The sequence below is a fragment of the Martes martes genome (genome assembly GCF_963455335.1).
Source record: "Martes martes genome assembly, chromosome: 1".
NCBI classification, from domain to species: Eukaryota; Metazoa; Chordata; class Mammalia; order Carnivora; family Mustelidae; genus Martes; species Martes martes.
Window position 1 is genome coordinate 196,304,377 of NC_137888.1, and position 18,262 is coordinate 196,322,638.

An 18,262-nucleotide genomic window follows, 5' to 3' on the forward strand; every position below is an offset into this window, starting at 1 on the left:
AATCCCAGTGGGCCATCCCTGCTGTCTCCGGGAACCCTGCAGAGTGGTATCCGGACATATCAGTGACCTCAGGTCCAACCCTCTCTGGGCTCCCTTTCCTCGAGAGTGAAGGAAGACAGTTAGCACCTTCGGAAGAAGGTGGGCACCCACACCTGGGACACCTGCTGTGCGCTCATTGCTAATTTGGGAAACAGAGTCAGACAGGGGTGACACGCCCACGGCCACCTTGTTGGAAAGCAGTAGAGGATGATATGACCTAAAGTTGCTATCCTGAGAGGAGGGGCACAAGTGAGGTCTCAGGTGTGGGACAGGCTAGGGCTACCCTGTCCCAGGGAACGGCAGAGAACTACAGCCAGTGCGTCCTCACCGTATCTCCAGGGGTGGCCCGGTCTCCACCGCGGCTGGCTGAGCCCTTCACCCGGTGCCATTCCACATGACCTTTCCAGGTGGCTAATGAGGGCCCGGGCACCACTCCGTAATTGGCCTCATTAGGCGGCTGGGGCTGCCCAGGGGATGGGGTGGTGGATGCTGGGCCCTGTGGGGACAGGCCAGACAGCCTCCCGTTAATTACCTGAAAAATCAGACAATTAGGCCTCCTGCCACCCGCCTGCCCACGTCCTGCTGGCCCGTAATTACCGACGGCTGCTGAGCAGGCTGGGAGTGACCTGGATTTGGACCAAGGAGCAGCCATTGCCATGCCGCCCCTCCCCCACCAGGCATGCATCACAGGCCGTTGGGGGGGGGGGACACGGGGGTGGGAGGCAGGGGAGATGTCTGTCAGGGATCCTCTGTAGCCCCCCTCTCCAGCCCTGAGCCCTTCCTACCCACAATCTCTCCCGACAAGGGCAGTCCTGGAAGAAAAGGGACGGATGCCTCCGCATCCTCAGGGAAGATGGGTGGGCTGCTAGGGCAAGGCAAAGACTCAGAAAGTGGGGTCCAAGTGGTTGGGGGAGGAATGACATGACTGACCTCCCCCTTCTGCCTGGCTCCTCTGGGGAAAATATACTGGATGGGGTGCCTGGGTGGCTCAGTCTTTAAGCACCTGTCTTCAGCTCAGGTCACGATCTCAGGGTCCCAGGATCAAGTCCCAGTGTTGGACTTCCTGCTCAGCAGGAAGCCTGCTTCTCCCTCTCCCACTCCCCCTACTGTGTTCCCTCTCTCCTTCTCTATCTCTGCCAAATAAATAAATAAAATTAAAAAAAAAAAAAAAAGAAAAGATATCGAACGGCGTTCGGGAATAGGAACAGCCCAGAAGACAAGGCTGAGAGCTCTCCTGGGAGCCAGGTCAGGGCATGCTGGGGGCCCAAAACTGCCCCTGGGGAATTCCCCTCCTCAGAGCAGGAGAGGGACCTGGACAAAGCATGAACAGAGTAAAGCCTGTGGTGTTGGGGGAGGTGTGGAGAAAGGGGCCTGGCTCCACTGCGGTAGTCCTAGAGAGCCTCCCAGAGGCAATGACCTTTAGGCTGAGCCAGGTGAGGGTTGCGCTATTCTCAGCAGAGGGAGCAACGAGTGTGGGGTCCTGAGGTGGATTTTTCCCCACTGAAGGCTCTGGCATGCGCCTGGCAGGGACACCGGCCTGGCCCCGGGGGCCTGAGCAGGGGAGCCGGGTGGACACAGTGGGGTTGGCCGAGGCAAAGGCACTGTCCCTCCACCTGAGCATGCTGGGAGACGCCACCTTCACAGACAGGGCCTGGAGGAGGAAGCCTGATCTGGGAGCGCAGGCCCTCCTCTCTTAGTGCTCCTCAGTAGCTCGGAGGCAGCTTTCAGAGAGGAACTGGCTTACCTCCCTGACATATTTCCTTTCCTGGTTTCTGTGGTAGGATTGAAAGTCCCCTCCCTGTTTCCCTGGGGGCCTTGGAGGCCCGAAGGTGCCTGCTGCACAGAGAACATGTTTCAGCCCAGAGAGGTCAAGACGCTAAGCTGAGATCTGGGCCCAGCCGGGGACTGAACCACAGCAGCAGAGTAAGAGAGAGGCCGGAAGGAGGCAGGACTACATGCGGGGGCGGGGCTGAACCCTGCATTTGGGAGCTCATTTCCCTGGCTGCCAAAAGTTATGCCAAACCCATCTCCCAGCCTAGCTCCACCTCCAGACTTTTCTTTCTCCAAAAGAAATGGGGGGAGGGTAGTGAGACCAGAATCCTAAAGAGACCCTGACCCTGTTTATTTCCAGGCAGTGGGACAGCCCAGGGACCTGCCTTCTGTGGCAGGTATGAGATGGGAAGGGGTCCATAGGGACATGCTCGGAAAGGCCTGAAGGCAGACCTGAAGTCAGGCCTGAAGGCAGACAGTCGGGAGAGGCTCAGAACGTCCCAGCATTCCTCTGTAGGCAGAAATCATCCAGAAGCTCTTGCTGTTGCTGCATTTGTGAAGTACAGACCCACTGAGTATTTTTAAGTGACTCCCTCACTTCGTAGCTATGTGAGCTTCCCCTTTGAGACCCCGAGTTTCCTCATCTATAAAAGGGGGATGGGGAGACAGCCTCCCTTGAAAGTTGCCGTGGGAATAAAATGAGACAAAATGTGTCATTGGAGGTAAGCCGTGCATACCTGCTCTCGAATCCTTCTGTCTCCCCATCTGTGAAACGGGCCTCACAGCCCAGAAAGTCAGAGGCAATCCTGATTCCCCACATTCTGTCTTTCTGTCCTTGGGCGTCACTGAGATGTGCCAGAACTTCCAGATTCTGGGCTTGTGAATGGCACCTCGCAGGGGCACTGACATCCATAACGAAGCGGGGAGGCTCCGGGAGACCAGGGGCCTCAAGGACCTGTGGTTCAGGCAGAGCTTGCTTGCGGTGGTAACAAGGGGAACACAGTGGACTGGAGAAGGGAGGAATGTGGCGTGGTCCTGTGTGTGTGTGTGTGTGTGTGTGAGAGAGAGAGAGAGAGAGAGAGAGAGAGACTGACTCAGAATGGCAGGGAGGTCAGTGACAGCCAGGAAAGAAGGAGGCAGGGAGGGAGCCCTTGCAGAAAGCAAAAGGCAGGGGCACCTGGGTGGCTCGGTGGGTTGAGTCTCTGCCTTCGGCTCAGGTCATGATCTCAGGGTCCTGGGATCGAGCCCCGCGTCGGGCTCTCTGCTCAGCAGGGAGCCTGCTTCCCTTCCTCTCTCTCTCTGCCTGCCTCTCTGCCTACTTGTGATCTCTCTCTCTCTGTCCAATAAATAAATAAAATATTTAAAAAAAAAAAAGAAAGAAAGCAAAAGGCAAAACAGGCTTTGGATGAGCAGAGGGACAGAAGAAGGACATTCCTGGAAGGAAGCTTTGTGCGCTGAGTCATGAAGGCGGGAGCGCAGGTGGTCGTGGTGGAAAAGGGGCTGGGAGAGTTGGGAAGAGAAGAGTGAACAGGTGTCAGAGTGGAGGAGAAGAAGATTGCTTTTTCTTCTTCCTTTTTTTTTTTTTTAAGATTGTTATTTTTAAAGTACTCTCCACACCCGACGTGGGGCTCCAACTCACAAAGCTGAGATCAAGAGTCACACATTGCGCCGACCGAGCGCACCAGGCATCCCAGGAGCAGAACAGTTCATAGAATCACGACAGCAGCGCGGATGGGGTGGTAGGTCCCGGGGCCTTCCCACACATGCCGGGTCCTCCCGAGAGCTGCTGTGACCATCCGCCTTTACAGATGCGGTCACTGAGGCTCAGCCGGCCAGCCACCTGCCTGAGGCCCCTGGGCATTCCAGGAACACAGTGTTCATCCAGCAGGCGCTGTGCTGAGTGCCAGGGCCCTGGGGGACAGAGAGCATCAGGATGGCCCTCAGGGAGCCACCCAGGACCAAGTGAGGAGGTGAAGGTCATAGGTGAAGCCCTGGCGCAGGGACTCCAGGTGTGGGCTGAACCCGGACTTGCCACCCTCACCCCTAGCTTTGAAGCCAGGTCTCCTGACTCCCTGAGCCGTGCTCCTTCCCTGGTCCCATTCTTAGTCTTGTGGGAAACCATCTTTCAAGCCAGGAAAATAAGAATGCATTCACTCTGCAGAGGACACAAGGAGCCAAACGTGGGTGGGGGCCCAGCGGTGCCCCTTCTAGGCATGTGCCCTAGACTGCCCCGCCCTGAGCCTCAGTTTCCCATCTGTCCCATGAGGCTGAGCTGGGAGCCCAGGTGAAGTGGCCTGGAAGGCCTTGCGGGCTTCTTCTATCGCAAGACTCAGTGTGGCTGGAGGTCAGAAGCAGCAGCACAGTCTAGAAGCAAGGTGGCCAAAAAGCCCCTTCCTCTCCATCCCTTTCCAGGGGCCTGGGCTTCCTGACAATCACCGGTGTGACTGCCCTGTGCTCCACAACACTGATCGCCATGGCTACCCAGGCATTTCCTACTAACCACATTAATCTGCTGCATGGCCACGGCTGTAGGGATGTGGGGTCTCCAGGCTCCTGCCAAGAGCCAGAGCGCCGTGACACCCACACTCACATGCGTGCCCAGAGATAAGCACCCACCCCTGTCGACTCACAGTGGTGTTGTGCTTCCTGTCCTGTTCCTGCTACCACGAGTCCTCCCGTAATCCTTCCCAAGTGCCTCGTGTGCCATCACGGTATGCTTAGGGCCCTGGATCGTCACCCTGTGCCTGTCTCCCTTGGTGGACAGGGAGCTCCCAGGAGGTGACTACTGTTCTCTTTCACGGTCTGGTAGCTGCCGCAAAGGAGACACCCCTTTAAGGTGAATATTTCTTAAAGGAATGGATGGTTGGTTGGACGGATGGACAGATGGATAAATGGATGGACAGATGGTTGCCTGATGGATTGGATCACTGGATGATGTATCCATTTTCTCTGGTGCCTTTAACAAATTACCACAAACTTAGCGGCAGAAATCAACAGAAATCTATTATCTTACAGTTCTGGAGGTTAGAAATCTGAAATGGCTCTCACGAGGCTAAAATCAAGCCGCTGACAGGGCGTTATTCCTTCTGAAGGTTCACTCCCCTCTTTTGCTTTTCCAGCTTCTAGAGGCTGTTCACGTTCCTTGTCTTATGATTTCACTCCTTTATCTTTAGAGCCAGAGATGTTGGGATGAGTCTTTCTCCAGCTGCCATCATGTTCTCTCTTCTGATTCGCTTTCCACTCTTAAGGACCCTTGTAATTTCATTGGGTCCACCCAGATAATCTAGGATAATCTCCCTATTTTAAGGTCAGCTGATTAACCACCTTAATTCCACCCATAATCTTAATTCCCCTTTGCCATGTTAAGTAACATATTCACAGGGTCTGAAGATTAGAAGGTAGGCATCTTTTGAGGGCCATTATTCTGTCATAGATAGATAGATAGTTGGTTTCATGGATTCATGGATTCATGGTTTCACATGTACGGGTGAATGGATGGACGGACGTATGGATGGACAGACAGCCGACTGAGCCCTCCAAGTGGAGATAAAGAGCTTGAGACAGAGCAGACATGTTAACCTCCTATCTTCTGCATCCTCTGCTTCTATTAATGTAGGGCAAGAGCCTGGGCCAAGGGAGGGATCTTTCCCAGGCTCTGCACTCCTCTCTATCGCATTTTATCTTCCCCACTGGCTCTGGCTCTCCCACAGGTCAAGTGTCCTGCCCCACCTACCGGTCTGGTACTCCAAGCCAGATTTGACCTTTGCCTGCCAAAGAGTCAGAGAATGGCCTTGTGGGATGTTCTACTGGGATTGGAGGTTGGAGGGGTGATAGGGGTGCAGGGGTTGGGACTCCTACTGGATGAATGTGATGAAGTATCAGTGAGAGAAGGCAGAGAGAGGAGGCCAGCCCCCGAGCCCATCCACTTTGGTTTTTTTTGTTGTTGTTTTTCAGGGAGAGAGTAATTAAATTTGTATTTATTCCTTATCTGTTTAAATGTAATATTTAATATAAAAGAATATCTGGGAGTCACAATGTATAATAATATAATGGCCACCTGCGATCTATCATATAACGCAAGCCTGGAATGAGGGTTGCCTTGCGAGACCTAAGCTCCCTGGGCCCCCGGATTCCCGTCTGTCTCGCTCCCACCTCACCCCGTCCAGCATCAACAGTGCCCAGTACCCTGTGGGCTCTTGAGAGATGTTCCTGGGTGGAATTCCCCATTCTTGATACCATACCCCAGGGTATCAAGAAACTTGCCTCCTCCTCAGGGAGCCCAACGCAGCCTCTCCAGACTGATGGAGGAGGTAGGACGGGGAGAGGCCTCAGCAGGCCCAGGAGTCAAGGGCTTCATAGTCGCACCCAGTCTTCAAGTGAGGCTGAGTGTCACATGGCAGGGAAGGGAGGAACAGGGGACAGGAGTCCAGATCCAAGCCCCGGTCTAGGCCGGAATGAGGGGAAGGGACCCCTGTCCTGAAAGTGTGTGTTGGTGGGGGGAATCCTCCAACAGACTGTGTGCTGGAAGGAGCCCACTGCCACCACCTCAGCCAGGCTGATCCCCTCCCTGATGCGAGTCCAGGGGTCAGGCGCGCCTCAGCCCCCAGCTCTGCTCCGTGAGCACTGTGCCCCAGGAGCAGGCCTCAGGGAAGGAGGTGAGAAAGGGTGCGTGCCCTGCAGTATCCTGCAGCCCTGCCCACCTACCAGCAAGGCTTTTCTCCATCTCCTCTCAGGGAACCCCCTCTCTGGGCTGCTGCCACATTCCCACCCCCGCAGCCCCCAGGCCCCTCCTCACGCTAGGGTGGGAGCACAGCAATTCAAGTTATTTTTAGCCAAGCCTCATCCTCCAGGAGAGGCAAGTGGAGGGGAAGCCGCCCCCGCACCTCCAGGAGCTGCTGGTGGAAAACGATAAAAACCAGAGCTGCCAGGCCCGTGCCAGGCGGGCAGCGGCACAGAGACAGGCCCGTTCAGGTCCACTGGGCTCTCACCCTCAGGCTCCTGGGGCTGTGGCCTGGTTGCCAAGAGTGGCAGGGGTCTCCATATGCCCCTCCCAGCCACCACAGCCACCACCGCTCAGCCTGCCGGCTCCTGGCCCTGCCATCCCTGCCTACGGTGAGGGGGGCAACCCAGGTCAGCCCCGCTCTCCCCTCTCTCCCTCTGAGCGGGGCCCCTGGAGGGTGGGGAGCTGCTCTGTTTCCAGGGAGGATTTAGTGGGGCAGGGAAGGACCCCAGTGCTGCCTGCCTGGCCTCCTGGCTACTTCAGGTCTGGTCCCAGGAGGGCTACTGAGTCAGACAGAGACCACGGGCCAGGCCCTGGTAGGCACTTGGCTGGAACGGGTCCCTGGGGCCTCACCACAACCCGGCAAGTAGGTAGTGTCCTCATCCCCGTCTTACAGGAGGGGACACTGAGCCACAGGGGTTCAGGATTTGTTCAAGCTCCCCCAGCTGCTAAGTGTCCCGCGGGATCTGGGTCGTACTCTCCAACCTTCCCCAGTGGAAGGGCTAGGGCAGAATGTGACGACCAGCCAGTGAACAAGCATGGGGTGGACACAGAAGCAGGACTCCCCCATGTTGTCCTGCGGGCGTAAGGTAGGCGCCCCTCCCCAACTCTCAGCCCCTTGCCACGGGTTCCAGAGCCCACTCTACCGCAGGGTCACCGCTCAGGTGAGGCGTTGCCCTCCTTTCCCCAAGATGTCACCAGAGTCTCAGGCGGGGTCCAAGCCCAGAAGAGCTTCCAGAAGTGGCTTTGACTGAGGAGAAGAAGCTGGTGACCCTGAACAAGTCACTTCACCTGTCTCAGCCTCGGTTTTCCCATCTGCAGCATGGGAGAAGCTAGAGAAGCCGTTCAGAGAGTATGGCGAGGACCAGTGGGGACTGAGGATGAACGAGGCGAAGCTCCTGGCTCCAGGCCCTGGCGGGGGTCCCTTTCCCTGCTGGAGCCCTGGACTTAGGGCTGTGTGCCAGGAAGGTAGGGATACCCACTGTGGGCCAGGCCTCAGGGCTTTGGGGGTACAGCTCAGAGAGGCCCCGATCAGCTGGGGTCTGGTGCCAGAGAACCCCCCTAGCCCCCCCTACGTCTGCCTGGTCTCCCTGCCTTTGAGCCCAACCGCGTGCCTCCTCTGCCAGGAAGACGTCCAGGTTCCTCCTCCAACCTCCAGAGGCTCCTGGCCTGGATGGACCCCTCTGTTTTGCATTTTTTAAAAAAGGTTTTATTTATTGGGGTGCCTGGGTGTCTCAGTGGGTTAAGCCTCTGCTTTCCGCTCAGGTCATGATCTCAGGGTCCTGGGGTTGAGCCCCACTTTAGGCTCTCTGCTCAGCGGGGAGCCTGCTTCCCTCTCTCTCTGCCTGCCTCTGCCTGCTTGTGATCTCTGTCTGTCGAATAAATAAATAAAAATCTTTAAAAGAAAAAGATTTTAATTTATTTATTTGGCAGAGAGAGAGATCACAAGTAGGTAGAGAGGCAGGCAGGGGAAGGGGTAAGCAGGCTCCCTGCTGAGCAGAGAGCCCGATGGGGGTCTCAATCCCAGGACCTGGGATCATGATCTGAGTGGAAGGCAGAGGCTTAACCCAGTGAGCCACCCAGACGCCCCTCTGTTCTGCATCTTGGTGTGCTGTGCCTACAGCTTCCTCTCCTCCCAACCCTCCAGGCTCTGTACATAGTAGATGCTCTTGGTGATCGTGGGTGCAGCCCTGGCCCAGCAGACATAAGGGGTTTCAAGCTTGGAGTCCATCCACAGATCTCCTGGGTGGAGCCCGAGGTCATCTTTTCTCTTTGCTGCATGGCAAGCTTCCTCCCCAGCCTGAGTAGCTGAACCTATTTTACACGGAGGAAGGGTAGAAGGGGAATGAGGGGCAGCCCCTGGGAAATTGAAGGTTTACCCAGTGACACAGCTTGGAAAGGGCAGTGCTCAGACCAAAGCTCATTGCCTATGGCCACAAGTCCTTCTTGCCCTTTAGGGTCCCCAGGCTTTCTGAGTGTGCCCCTCCTCAGATCCCCAGCTCTGCTCTTTCTGGTGTCCCTTGTGCCTCCCTAAACAGGGCTGGGTTTCCTTCTCCCTCATTCCATCCATGATGTGCTGGGGCCTTGGAGGGGGTTTTCCTGAAGCCCTAAACGGGGAGCAGACAAGGGTAAGTCCAGAGCCCTTCAGAGACCTCCCCCATCCCACCCCCATGGGGTACAACCCTTCTGTGACCCTCATGGCCTCTCTGTCCTTCAGCCTGACAGGAAGATGCTCCCCACCCCCGGCCTCTCTTTAGCCTGGGCCTGGACGGTGGGCATCCGGGCAGGACAGGGTAAGGGGAGGTGGAGGGGCTGGGGTTGCCATGGCAACGATGCTTCTGGCTCCCTGGAGGCTGCTGGGGAGGTAAAGGAAAGGGTCCCTCCCAGCTCCCTGGCTTCATTCTTCCTTTTCAGACCCTCTTTGTTCAAAAGGAGTCCCCTTGGCTGTTTTGTGTTTTCCACCTCAGAGGCAGGAGCGGGGCGGGGTGGATGTGGGGTGGGGAGGCACTCGGGGGTGCAGTCCTGGCCTGTCCAGCCCCCTCACATGCACCTACTCCACTCCCCCACCCCCCACCCCGCCAGTCAGTTCTCTGAGCCACCGATCCTCCCCTCCATTCACATCTTGCCAGTCCCCGCCTGCCTGTGGTTGACTGACCCCTGCCTCCTCCCGGGGTCACCACCACCACCACCACACGCCCTCCTTTCTAGGCCTGTCCTGGGTGAGTGGGTCTGAGAGAAGGCAGGGGCTAGCCCAGAGGGTCCCCCCACTTGGGGCATTTGTTGACCATAGAGGCCATGGGCTTCTCCTAGGTCACCTGGGGGGGTAGTGCTATGGGGTTCCCTCTATGGCCCCACAGGGCACACACCATCCCATCCTCCTCTGGGTCCTGGTGGGCATCTGGACTACAGCAGCTCTCCATTGGGCTGTGGGACCTCTAGCAAGTCATGCCCAAGGACTCTTGTCTCTCCCATCTGTGAATTACTGTAATGAGGACCCCGTCTCCCCACAAGACTGCTGTGAGGTCTCGTGAATGCACAGGCAGGCTCTGGGAGGCTTCCTGCCTGCTCAGCCCTGGCCGCGGCTCTCCCTCACTGTTACAGATGGGGAGACTGAGGCTCAGTGATGTGAAGGCATTCTGCTGGTGAGTGGCAGCAGATTTGAACCCAAGCCCACCTGATGCCCAAACCGCGTCCTCCAGTCACTCTGAGGTGGACTGGCAGGGGCGGGACCCACAGGCTTCCCTTTCTGTGCCCTGAGCTCTCTTTGGGAAAGACACCCCACCCTCACCCCCATCACCACCAGGCGCTTGGAGTCACGGGGACCCAACCCACCCTGGAGCACCTGCCAAGAATGGACAGACAGAGCCTCGATCCATAGGTTGGGGGGTGGTGGGGTGGAGAAGCAGGTGTATTTGAGAGAAAGAGAGAGAGATCGGGGAGGCTCAGAGGGTTCCCAGGAGAGGGGAGCTCCAGCCTGTCAGCCGCGGCATATTCCATCCGCGGGCCCGTGCTGCCCCCGTGTGGACAACGGGCTCACATTCCCGACTGCAGATGCCGAAACACTTCTGGGCGGGCGTGGGGCGGGCGTGGGGCGGGTTGTGGGGGGGGCCGCCGTGCTGAAAATCAGTGGCCTGGGGCTGTTGAAGGCATACCCAGTGACCTGAGGGACCAGTTGACTCCAGGCCGCGGCTCAGGACCTGGCAGGAAGAGAGGACAGTTCAGATGGAGGCACCTCCAAGCCTCCATCTAAACTGTCCTCTCTTCCTGCCAGGTCCTGAGCCTCGGCCTGGAGTCAAACCCTGTCCATCGCCTTTCCTTCTCTAGGAGCTTCGAATCCCAGACTCCCAGAGGTAAGCGAACTTCAGAGTTATATTCCCCATCCTTCTACCCCATACTTCCTCCTCCATCCCCAGTAAGTAAAGCACTGCTGGCACACCTCTTGTACCAGGGAACTCACTGCTCCGTGGTTTGGGGGAAATTCTGACTGCAGAATTGATCCTCTTCCGTGGATCTCGTATTTGCATCCATCAGTCATAGCTCAGCCTTCTGGGGCCACCCAGGGCCAGAAGAGCCTCGCACTTGGGCATTTCTAAGCAGATCCAAAGCCCATCCCAGTGGTTAGGGGGTTCCTCTTCTCTGTCCCCTAGTCTTCCACAGAGAAAATTTCCTGGTTCTGATAATCCACTCACAATCCCTCTAATTGGGGCATAGTGGAGGTCCCTATCTCTCTGGAACTGCAGGACTAGGGGGACCCAGGACACCTGAGGACTGTCACTTCCCCCATCCTGTCCCTCCCTTGGAGCCTGTCCTCAATTTTAGCACACAGTTGCCACTGACACTCTTTCCTTAAGCCTTGTCACCTCTCCAGAGGCTTTGTGGAGAAAAAGCATGAGTGGGACGGACAACGATTAAGCACCTAATGAGTACTCAGAGCAGTGTCCAGTGCTTTGCTCAAAGTATCCAGTGTCACCCCGTGAGGCAGTTATTGTGTTTGTCCCCAGGTTATACTCAGACTGAGGCTGAGAGAGCCGAGACCCGACCTGGTAGAAGAACAGACTGTTATCCCTGTGAAATCCCTCCAGGCTGCCTGGAGGGATTTCAGGCAGAATCCCTGCCTCCTGATTCTGCCATCCATGTGGATTTGTGAAATGTGTACATTTAATTCCTCAGATATTTACCAGGGCCCTCCATGTACCCGGGACCATGCTAGGCACAGTGAAAACAACCCCGGATGTCTCCGACCCTCTTACTTTGCTGAGTGGGCCCCACTGGATCCTCCTTACTGAAGTTGGGCTGTAGCTCTGGACAAGGCCTGGGCGAGACACTGCCACTGCCAGTCACATGGCACAGGTGGGTCACATCCTGCCCAGTGGAAGGTTTGTCTGGTCTCCGGGCCTCACCTCTCCATCTTGCGCCCAAGGCACTGGCAAGGGGCCTGGTGGACAGATAGTTGGCCACGTCCAGCGAGTGGCTCTGCCCAAGGCTACAGAGGATGGCAGGTGGACCCAGGCCTCCACGTGGATGGAGGCAAGAGCTGCTCACTCGCAGAGGGTAGAAGTGTGTAGACCCTGGAGGAAGGGTTAAGTTTTTCAGCTTTTTTGTGTCAGAGACTCCTTTGACATCTTTACTGATGTTTACTGATCTCTTTCAGAAAATGTGTGTGGGGTGAGTTTGTTTGTTTGTTTAAAGTAATCTCTCCACCCAACATGGGGCTTGAACTCTCGGCCCCAAGATCAAGAGTCTCATGCTCTTCCAATTGAGCCAGCCAGGTGCCCCCCAGAATAACGTTTTTATTTTTATTTTTTAAAAGATTTTATTTATTTATTTGACACACACACACACACACACACACACACACACACAGTAAGAGAGGGAACACAAGCAGGGGGAGTGGGAGAGGGAGAAGTAGGCTTCCCGCTGAGCAGAGAGCCCAATTCGGGGCTCAATCCCAGGACTCCGGGATCATGACCTGAGCCAAAGGAAGACGCTTAACGACTGAGCCACCCAGGTACTCCCAGAATAATGTGTTTAAATGTGTAAAATAAAACAGGATTACAAGGGTTTTTCATGAACAGGGAAGGATGTCCATGAATTATGATTGAATGAATAAAATCAGATTACAAAAGAGCTTTTTTAAAAAAAGATTATATTTATTTATTTGAGAAAGCTTGAGGGTGAAAGAGCATAAACAGTTTTGGGGGAGGCAGAGGGAGAAGCAGACTGCTCTGCTGAGCAGGGAGCCCAACGCAGGGCTTGATCCCAGGATCCCAACATCATGATCTGAGCTGAAGGCAGATGCTTAACCGACTGAGCCACCCAGGCTCATGATCTCTCTCTCCCAAATAAATCAGTAAAATCTTAAAAAACAAAAAACAAGCATTCATGTTTGGCAGGAAAGAAAAAAAGCCCATGGGTTTGGGTGGAGAGAAGGGAATGATAAGGAGAGGGTTGCCAGGCTTCGGGGAGGTAAAGAGCTTTTATGGAAGGAAGGAAGGAAGGAAGGAAGGAAGGAAGGAAGGAACGAAGGAAGGAAGGGAAGAGAGAGAGAGGAAACTATCCGTACATAGACGGCAGGCCCTACCGTCTTTCCTTACCTTGAAAAGCATAGCAGCCAATGGCTCCAAGGTCATGTTTCCCTTTGGCCCCCGAACGAGTCCCCTCAGATCACTGTCAAAGCTCCTGGCTCTCGTCACTCGTCCCCCTTTGTCTAGCAGCTGGGATCCCACCTTGAGCCAATCCCTCTAGCAGCTCCAATGTTCATGTATGGCCATCATCTGTCCCTGAATCTGCCTCCCCTGTCAGACTATGGCTCTCTGCTCACTGCCTGCTCTGCCACTGTCATAACAGCCTGGCAAAACTGAGTTCCGAGCAGGTGTCACTGTTCACTTTTTAGGAGCTCACTGTCGGAGCTACGGCTCAGCCGGAAGGCCACACAGTGGAGCAACCAAGTTCCTCTAAAGTCATTCCAGCGCCTTCCGCTGGCTCCTACCCTGCCCGGTCCTTTCTCTCAAGGGTGCAGCAGTCAAACCTTCTTCTCTCTGTCTCACCCGTTGCGTCCACCTCTCCCACTCCCTGGGCTGAGGTCCTGACTCGCTGGCATGGGGCCACCCCTACTTCCCACAGTTCCCACCTCTGCCCACTGGCTCTCCCACCCGTTCTCAGCAGCCCTTGGGACTGCTCCTCCAGACACCTTCCCTCTGGCCTCAACTGTTTCTTGGCACTAGGTCCCCTGCCAGCATCTGAGCCTGCTTTTCATTGCTGAAGAATGTCCATCCAGCTGGTGGTTAATAAGTTCCTATTCTGCATCAATGCTATGCCAAGCAGGGGGAAAGGAAAAGTGACCCAGCCAGTCCTAAACTCATGGCACTTGTGCCAATGGACACACACACAAGTAAATAAAGAACAGGATTAGAGTCTGCAAAATTCTGTGAAGGAAGCAAAGAGAATGAGAGCACAAAAAACACCTGGGGAGATGGAGTGGAGTGTATCTATTTTATTTTATCATTATTTATTATTATTTTTATAAGATACTCTTTTTTTAAGGTTTTATTTATTTATTTGACAGAAAGAGAGATCACAAGTAGGCAGAGAGGCAGGAAAGGAGGATCCCCGCTGAGCAGAGAGCCCGATGCGGGGCTCAATCCCAGGACCCTGAGACCAGGACCTGAGCTAAAGGCAGAGGCTTAACCCTCTGAGCCACCAGGTGCCCCTGGGTGTATTTATTTTAGATGCCTTTTCTAAAGGCCTCTCCAAGAAAGCAGGCCATCCAAAGAGCAGTGAGAAGGTAGTCCAGGGGGAGGGAATAGCAAGTGTAAAGGCCCTGAAGTCAGAACAAGGATTCATGGACGCCTGGGTGGCTCAGTCAGTTAAATGTCTGCCTCCGGCTCAGGTCATGATCTCAGGGTCGTGGGATGGAGCCCCAGCATCACATTGCATTAGGCTCCCTGCACTACTCCTTCCTGGCTGCTCATGATCTCTCTCTCCCAAATAAATAAGTAAAATCTTAAAAAAAAAAAAAAAGAAAGAAAGAAAGAACAAGCATTCATGTTTGGCAGGAAAGAAAAAAAGCCCATGGGTTTGGGTGGAGAGAAGGGAATGATAAGGAGAGGGTTGCCAGGCTTCGAGGAGGTCAAGAGTTTATTTCCAAAGCAAGGAGAGGCCTTTGAAGACTTTCAATGACAAGATCTGCTTTGTGTCTTTAACAACGCCCTCAGCCCCCACTGCTGTGTGGAGACTGAACTGTGGGGGGAAGAGAGAAGAGTTGTCAGGAGGCAAAGCCTAACTCATTTTCGATGTCCAATAGGCATCTCAGATTTAATGCATCTAAACGGAAACATCTGGATCACTGGGCTCCTCGAAACAAAGCAATAAAAGCCCTGTCCCTCCCAACCTTCCCCATTTCTGTGAAGAGTACCAGCATTCACCCAGATGTCCAAGCCCCAAAACTTAACGGCCACTCTGGCCTCCATCTCTCCCTGATCGTCTTCATCCCAAGTCCCGTGTACGTATCCACTCTCCTCCACACCCGCTGCCCCGTTTGGGTTGCAGGTTCCCTCACTCTCCATGGAGGGGGACACCAGCCTCTTCACAGCTCCCCCGCCTCACCTCTGCCCCCTACAGTCCATCCTCCGCTCAGTAGCCTGGGCGGAGAGAACACAAGTCTGTCACTCCTTGCCTAGCACGCATCCCTGAAGGACTCCCTTCGCCTCCGGGACCTTTCACGAGAACTGGGTCCCAGGAGCTTGGTCCAGGAGGAAAGAATGTAGGTAAAACTTGAAGAGCGCACAGCCAGGCTCGTAGGACCGCCTTTGCGTCTGGCTTGTACCGTCCCGGGCTTCGGAACTTTTCTTCCAAGCGCCGGGGGAAGCTTTTCCAGAAGTACCTTCCGGCCTCGACGACCCTATTCCCGTGCTGCACCGCGGCCTTCCTCTCTCCCTTTCTCTTCCGGTCCGAGGCGGTTCGGGAGCCGCGGGCTTCGGTGAGTCTTGGCCTCGCGGTATCTGGAGCCATCCGCGGCTCCCAGCCGGCGGCCGGACGCAAAACCGGGAAGGACAGGGAGGCCGGCTGCATGGCTGTGGGGAGCGGAGGGCGCGGGGCGCCGGTGGACATTGTGGATTCTCGAGGAGTGGATGGGAAAGGGAGAACTCAGACTTGGGGTAGAACGCAGTGTGGTGAGGGAGGGTTGGTTTCAGGGCCGTCTTAGCCGAGTTCTGGAGGCCGGGACCGGCGTCGGTTCGTGCTGAGTAAGTGGAGGCCGGTGGGAAGCGGCAGATTCAAGGCCCCTGTGCTGGAGCTGCGTTCTGGCTTCTGGCCTCACGTCCTTCCAGGTCAGCGCCCAGCCAGCCCTGCAAACCCCCCAGCCCTGATCTCCACTCTTCTCCCCCAGGTGCAGACATGGCCAAGTCCAAGAATCACACCACGCACAATCAGTGTAAGTTCCCCCGCCCCGTCTCCGTCTCCCTTCAGACCCCGGCAAGGATGAGTGGTGCTGAGGCAGGGCAAGGGGACGCTGTGGGCCTGGGGCTGGTTTTGTTTTCGCCAGGATGACGTTTGGATTACAGTTGAAGAAGCCAGGGGTCCTCTTGAGATGCCCACAGGGCTTTGCAACAGGGATAAGAGCTGGTGCAGACCTCAAGAAGACCTGCTCTGGGAAGTGATGGTTTCCCCAGGCTGGCCAGCTGTGATGTTGTGTGGTCTCACTGGAGCAAATCTTGTTTGGTCTAATTCCTTTGCTTCCCCACAGCACGAAAATGGCACAGGAATGGCATCAAGAAACCCCGGTCCCAAAGATACGAATCTCTTAAGGGGGTGAGTGAGAGGGGTGTCTGCTTGGCCCCGGTTGCACAGCCACAGCCTCTCCTGTATCTGTTTCCAACTCAGCGTCTGCCTGAGCAGCAACATTAGTAGCTGTCCCTCGTCTTCCCTGGACTACCAAAGCCCACAGTTTTTCTCTCCAGCCAGCTTTTGCCCGCACTTCATGTTCTGCCAAAACTGTAACAAACCTTTACTTGACTTTTCCCAGCCCAGGTTGTAAGTGCCCAGTCGGGTGTAACCTGCCTCCTGAGGGTAGTTTGACTATCCTCCTTGCTTATCCAGAGCACTTCAAGGGAAGAAATGACCTTTTCTCTGTGTAACTCTGAGAGCCTTGCATTCTACCAGCCTGTGGCCTTGATTGATCTGACCCAGTGCTGGGCTTGGGGGCTGTGCCGAGGAGTTCTAAGGATTGGCTGGGAAGGCTGAGGCTGGAGGGTCTAAACAGAACGGGGTCCTATCTCTCCCCTGTGCCCTTGGTCTCTGGTCTGTGGAATGAACCATTAAATCTCTGGATCTTGGTTTCCCCGTCTTGGTCTCTTTTTCAGTCTCATTTGTTGTGTATCTTAGACCAAGCTTGATGCTTAACTGACTCCTTCCTTTAAAGAGGTGGGGGTGACCCTGAGGGGTGTCAGGAAAACCTCAGCCCTGCAGGCCTGGCAGAGGGAGCAGCCTTCATGTGTTTGTTCTTTTCTTCTGCGCTTGCATTTGAGCTTCACTGAGCTCTGGGCTTGTAGCCCTGAAAATACAGTCTGTGTGTAGCATTAGCAGAGTGGAGTGTCGGCCTTGGGTGTTTGGTACGTATTTCTTTACAGGTAGTTTGTAAGGGATGTATATTTCAGCATTTAAGTTTGACTTAATGCTGTCTGTGCCCCCAATAGGCCTTGGCTGGAGCCCAGTAGTCTCCTGGGTACAACTGTGGAGAGGGCCACCAGCAGTGGCTTGGGGCCCCACATGCACTTAGAGCCTTTACCTTGCCTTGCCTTCCAGGTAGACCCCAAGTTCCTGAGGAACATGCGCTTTGCCAAGAAGCACAACAAGAAGGGCCTGAAGAAGATGCAGGCCAACAACGCCAAGGCCATGAGTGCACGTGCTGAGGCTATCAAGGCCCTCGTCAAGCCCAAGGAGGTCAAGCCCAAGATCCCAAAGGGCGGCAGCCGCAAGCTCAATCGACTTGCCTACATCGCTCACCCCAAGCTTGGGAAACGTGCTCGTGCCCGCATTGCCAAGGGTCTCAGGCTCTGCCGGCCAAAGTCCAAGGCCAAGGCTCAAACCAAGGCCCAGGCTACAGCTACGGCTACGACTCCGGCTCCAGCTCCTGCTCCTGCTGCAGCTCAGACTCCCAAAGGTGCCCAGGCCCCCACAAAGGCTCCAGTGTAGAGGCTTCGGTCTGCCAGTGTGAGGACAGAAGGACTGGTATGACCCCTGCGCTTCTATCTGCATGGGGCTGGTGTCCTCCTGTGCTATTTGTACAAATAAACCTGCGGCAGGATCTGTCATTTGGCCTGTGTCTGTGGTCCAGGGACTGGAGTATGGGTGAAAGTTGGGAGAAATGGGGCCCTGGAGTATGAGAAAGGGATGTAGTGAAAGACATAGTGGAGGGCTTTAAGGAGGCTAGGGCACATAGTCTGCTGGCTTGGGCAGTCTGGTGGAGAAAGAGAAATCCCAAATACCCTGGTAAGCCTTAAAGTTTACCCTGGGAACAAAGAGAAGGACCCTGCTGAGTTTTGTACTCTGACCTGAGGTGGTCCAGACTTAGGCTGTTCCTAATTCCAGCATCCACCACTCTGGGTTGTGCTGGGGGCTCTGGGACACTGGGCTGTGGTGGCACTGCCTTAACTAGTACAGCTGGGCCAGACCTGACTGTACCCCCTGGATCAGCTGCTTCATCTGCAGAGTAGAGCAGCTAGCGAAGTAAGTGGTACAGAATTCCTAGGCATTTGTGGAGGCTTCCTTAGAAGGTGCCAAGCATATCACTTCCTGGTCATGCAGTCCTCAAAAGCAGTCTTTGAGTATGGTTGTCCTGTAATGTGTGGACCAGCCTTGGGCACATGGGGGGTTCCGAAAGGGTTGCACTTCCTGGGGCACCTGGGTGGCTCAGGTGGTTAAGCATCCAGACTCTTGGTTTTGACTCTTGATTTT

The 18,262-nt window shown here is 55.3% G+C and overlaps 1 protein-coding gene across 1 annotated transcript; it reads left to right on the forward strand.

Moving 5' to 3' along the window:
- The first annotated feature begins 14,918 nt into the window (after positions 1-14,918).
- RPL29 (ribosomal protein L29) lies at positions 14,919-17,619 on the forward strand. The gene is made up of 4 exons (XM_080809967.1): positions 14,919-15,287; positions 15,696-15,740; positions 16,053-16,117; positions 17,111-17,619. Exons 2-4 carry the CDS (start codon positions 15,704-15,706, stop codon positions 17,498-17,500), a joined length of 492 nt encoding a protein of 163 aa, XP_080666093.1. The 5' UTR covers positions 14,919-15,287; positions 15,696-15,703; the 3' UTR covers positions 17,501-17,619.
- The last annotated feature ends 643 nt before the right edge of the window (positions 17,620-18,262 follow it).

What these genes read in the sequence shown, in the direction of transcription:
- RPL29 (XM_080809967.1), top strand. Translation starts at nt 15,704, where the DNA reads ATGGCCAAGTCCAAGAATCACACCACGCACAATCAGT. An exon ending in TCACACCACGCACAATCAGT is followed by an intron (nt 15,741 to 16,052) that starts GTAAGTTCCCCC and finishes GCTTCCCCACAG; the next exon opens with CACGAAAATGGCACAGGAAT. An exon ending in GATACGAATCTCTTAAGGGG is followed by an intron (nt 16,118 to 17,110) that starts GTGAGTGAGAGG and finishes CTTGCCTTCCAG; the next exon opens with GTAGACCCCAAGTTCCTGAG.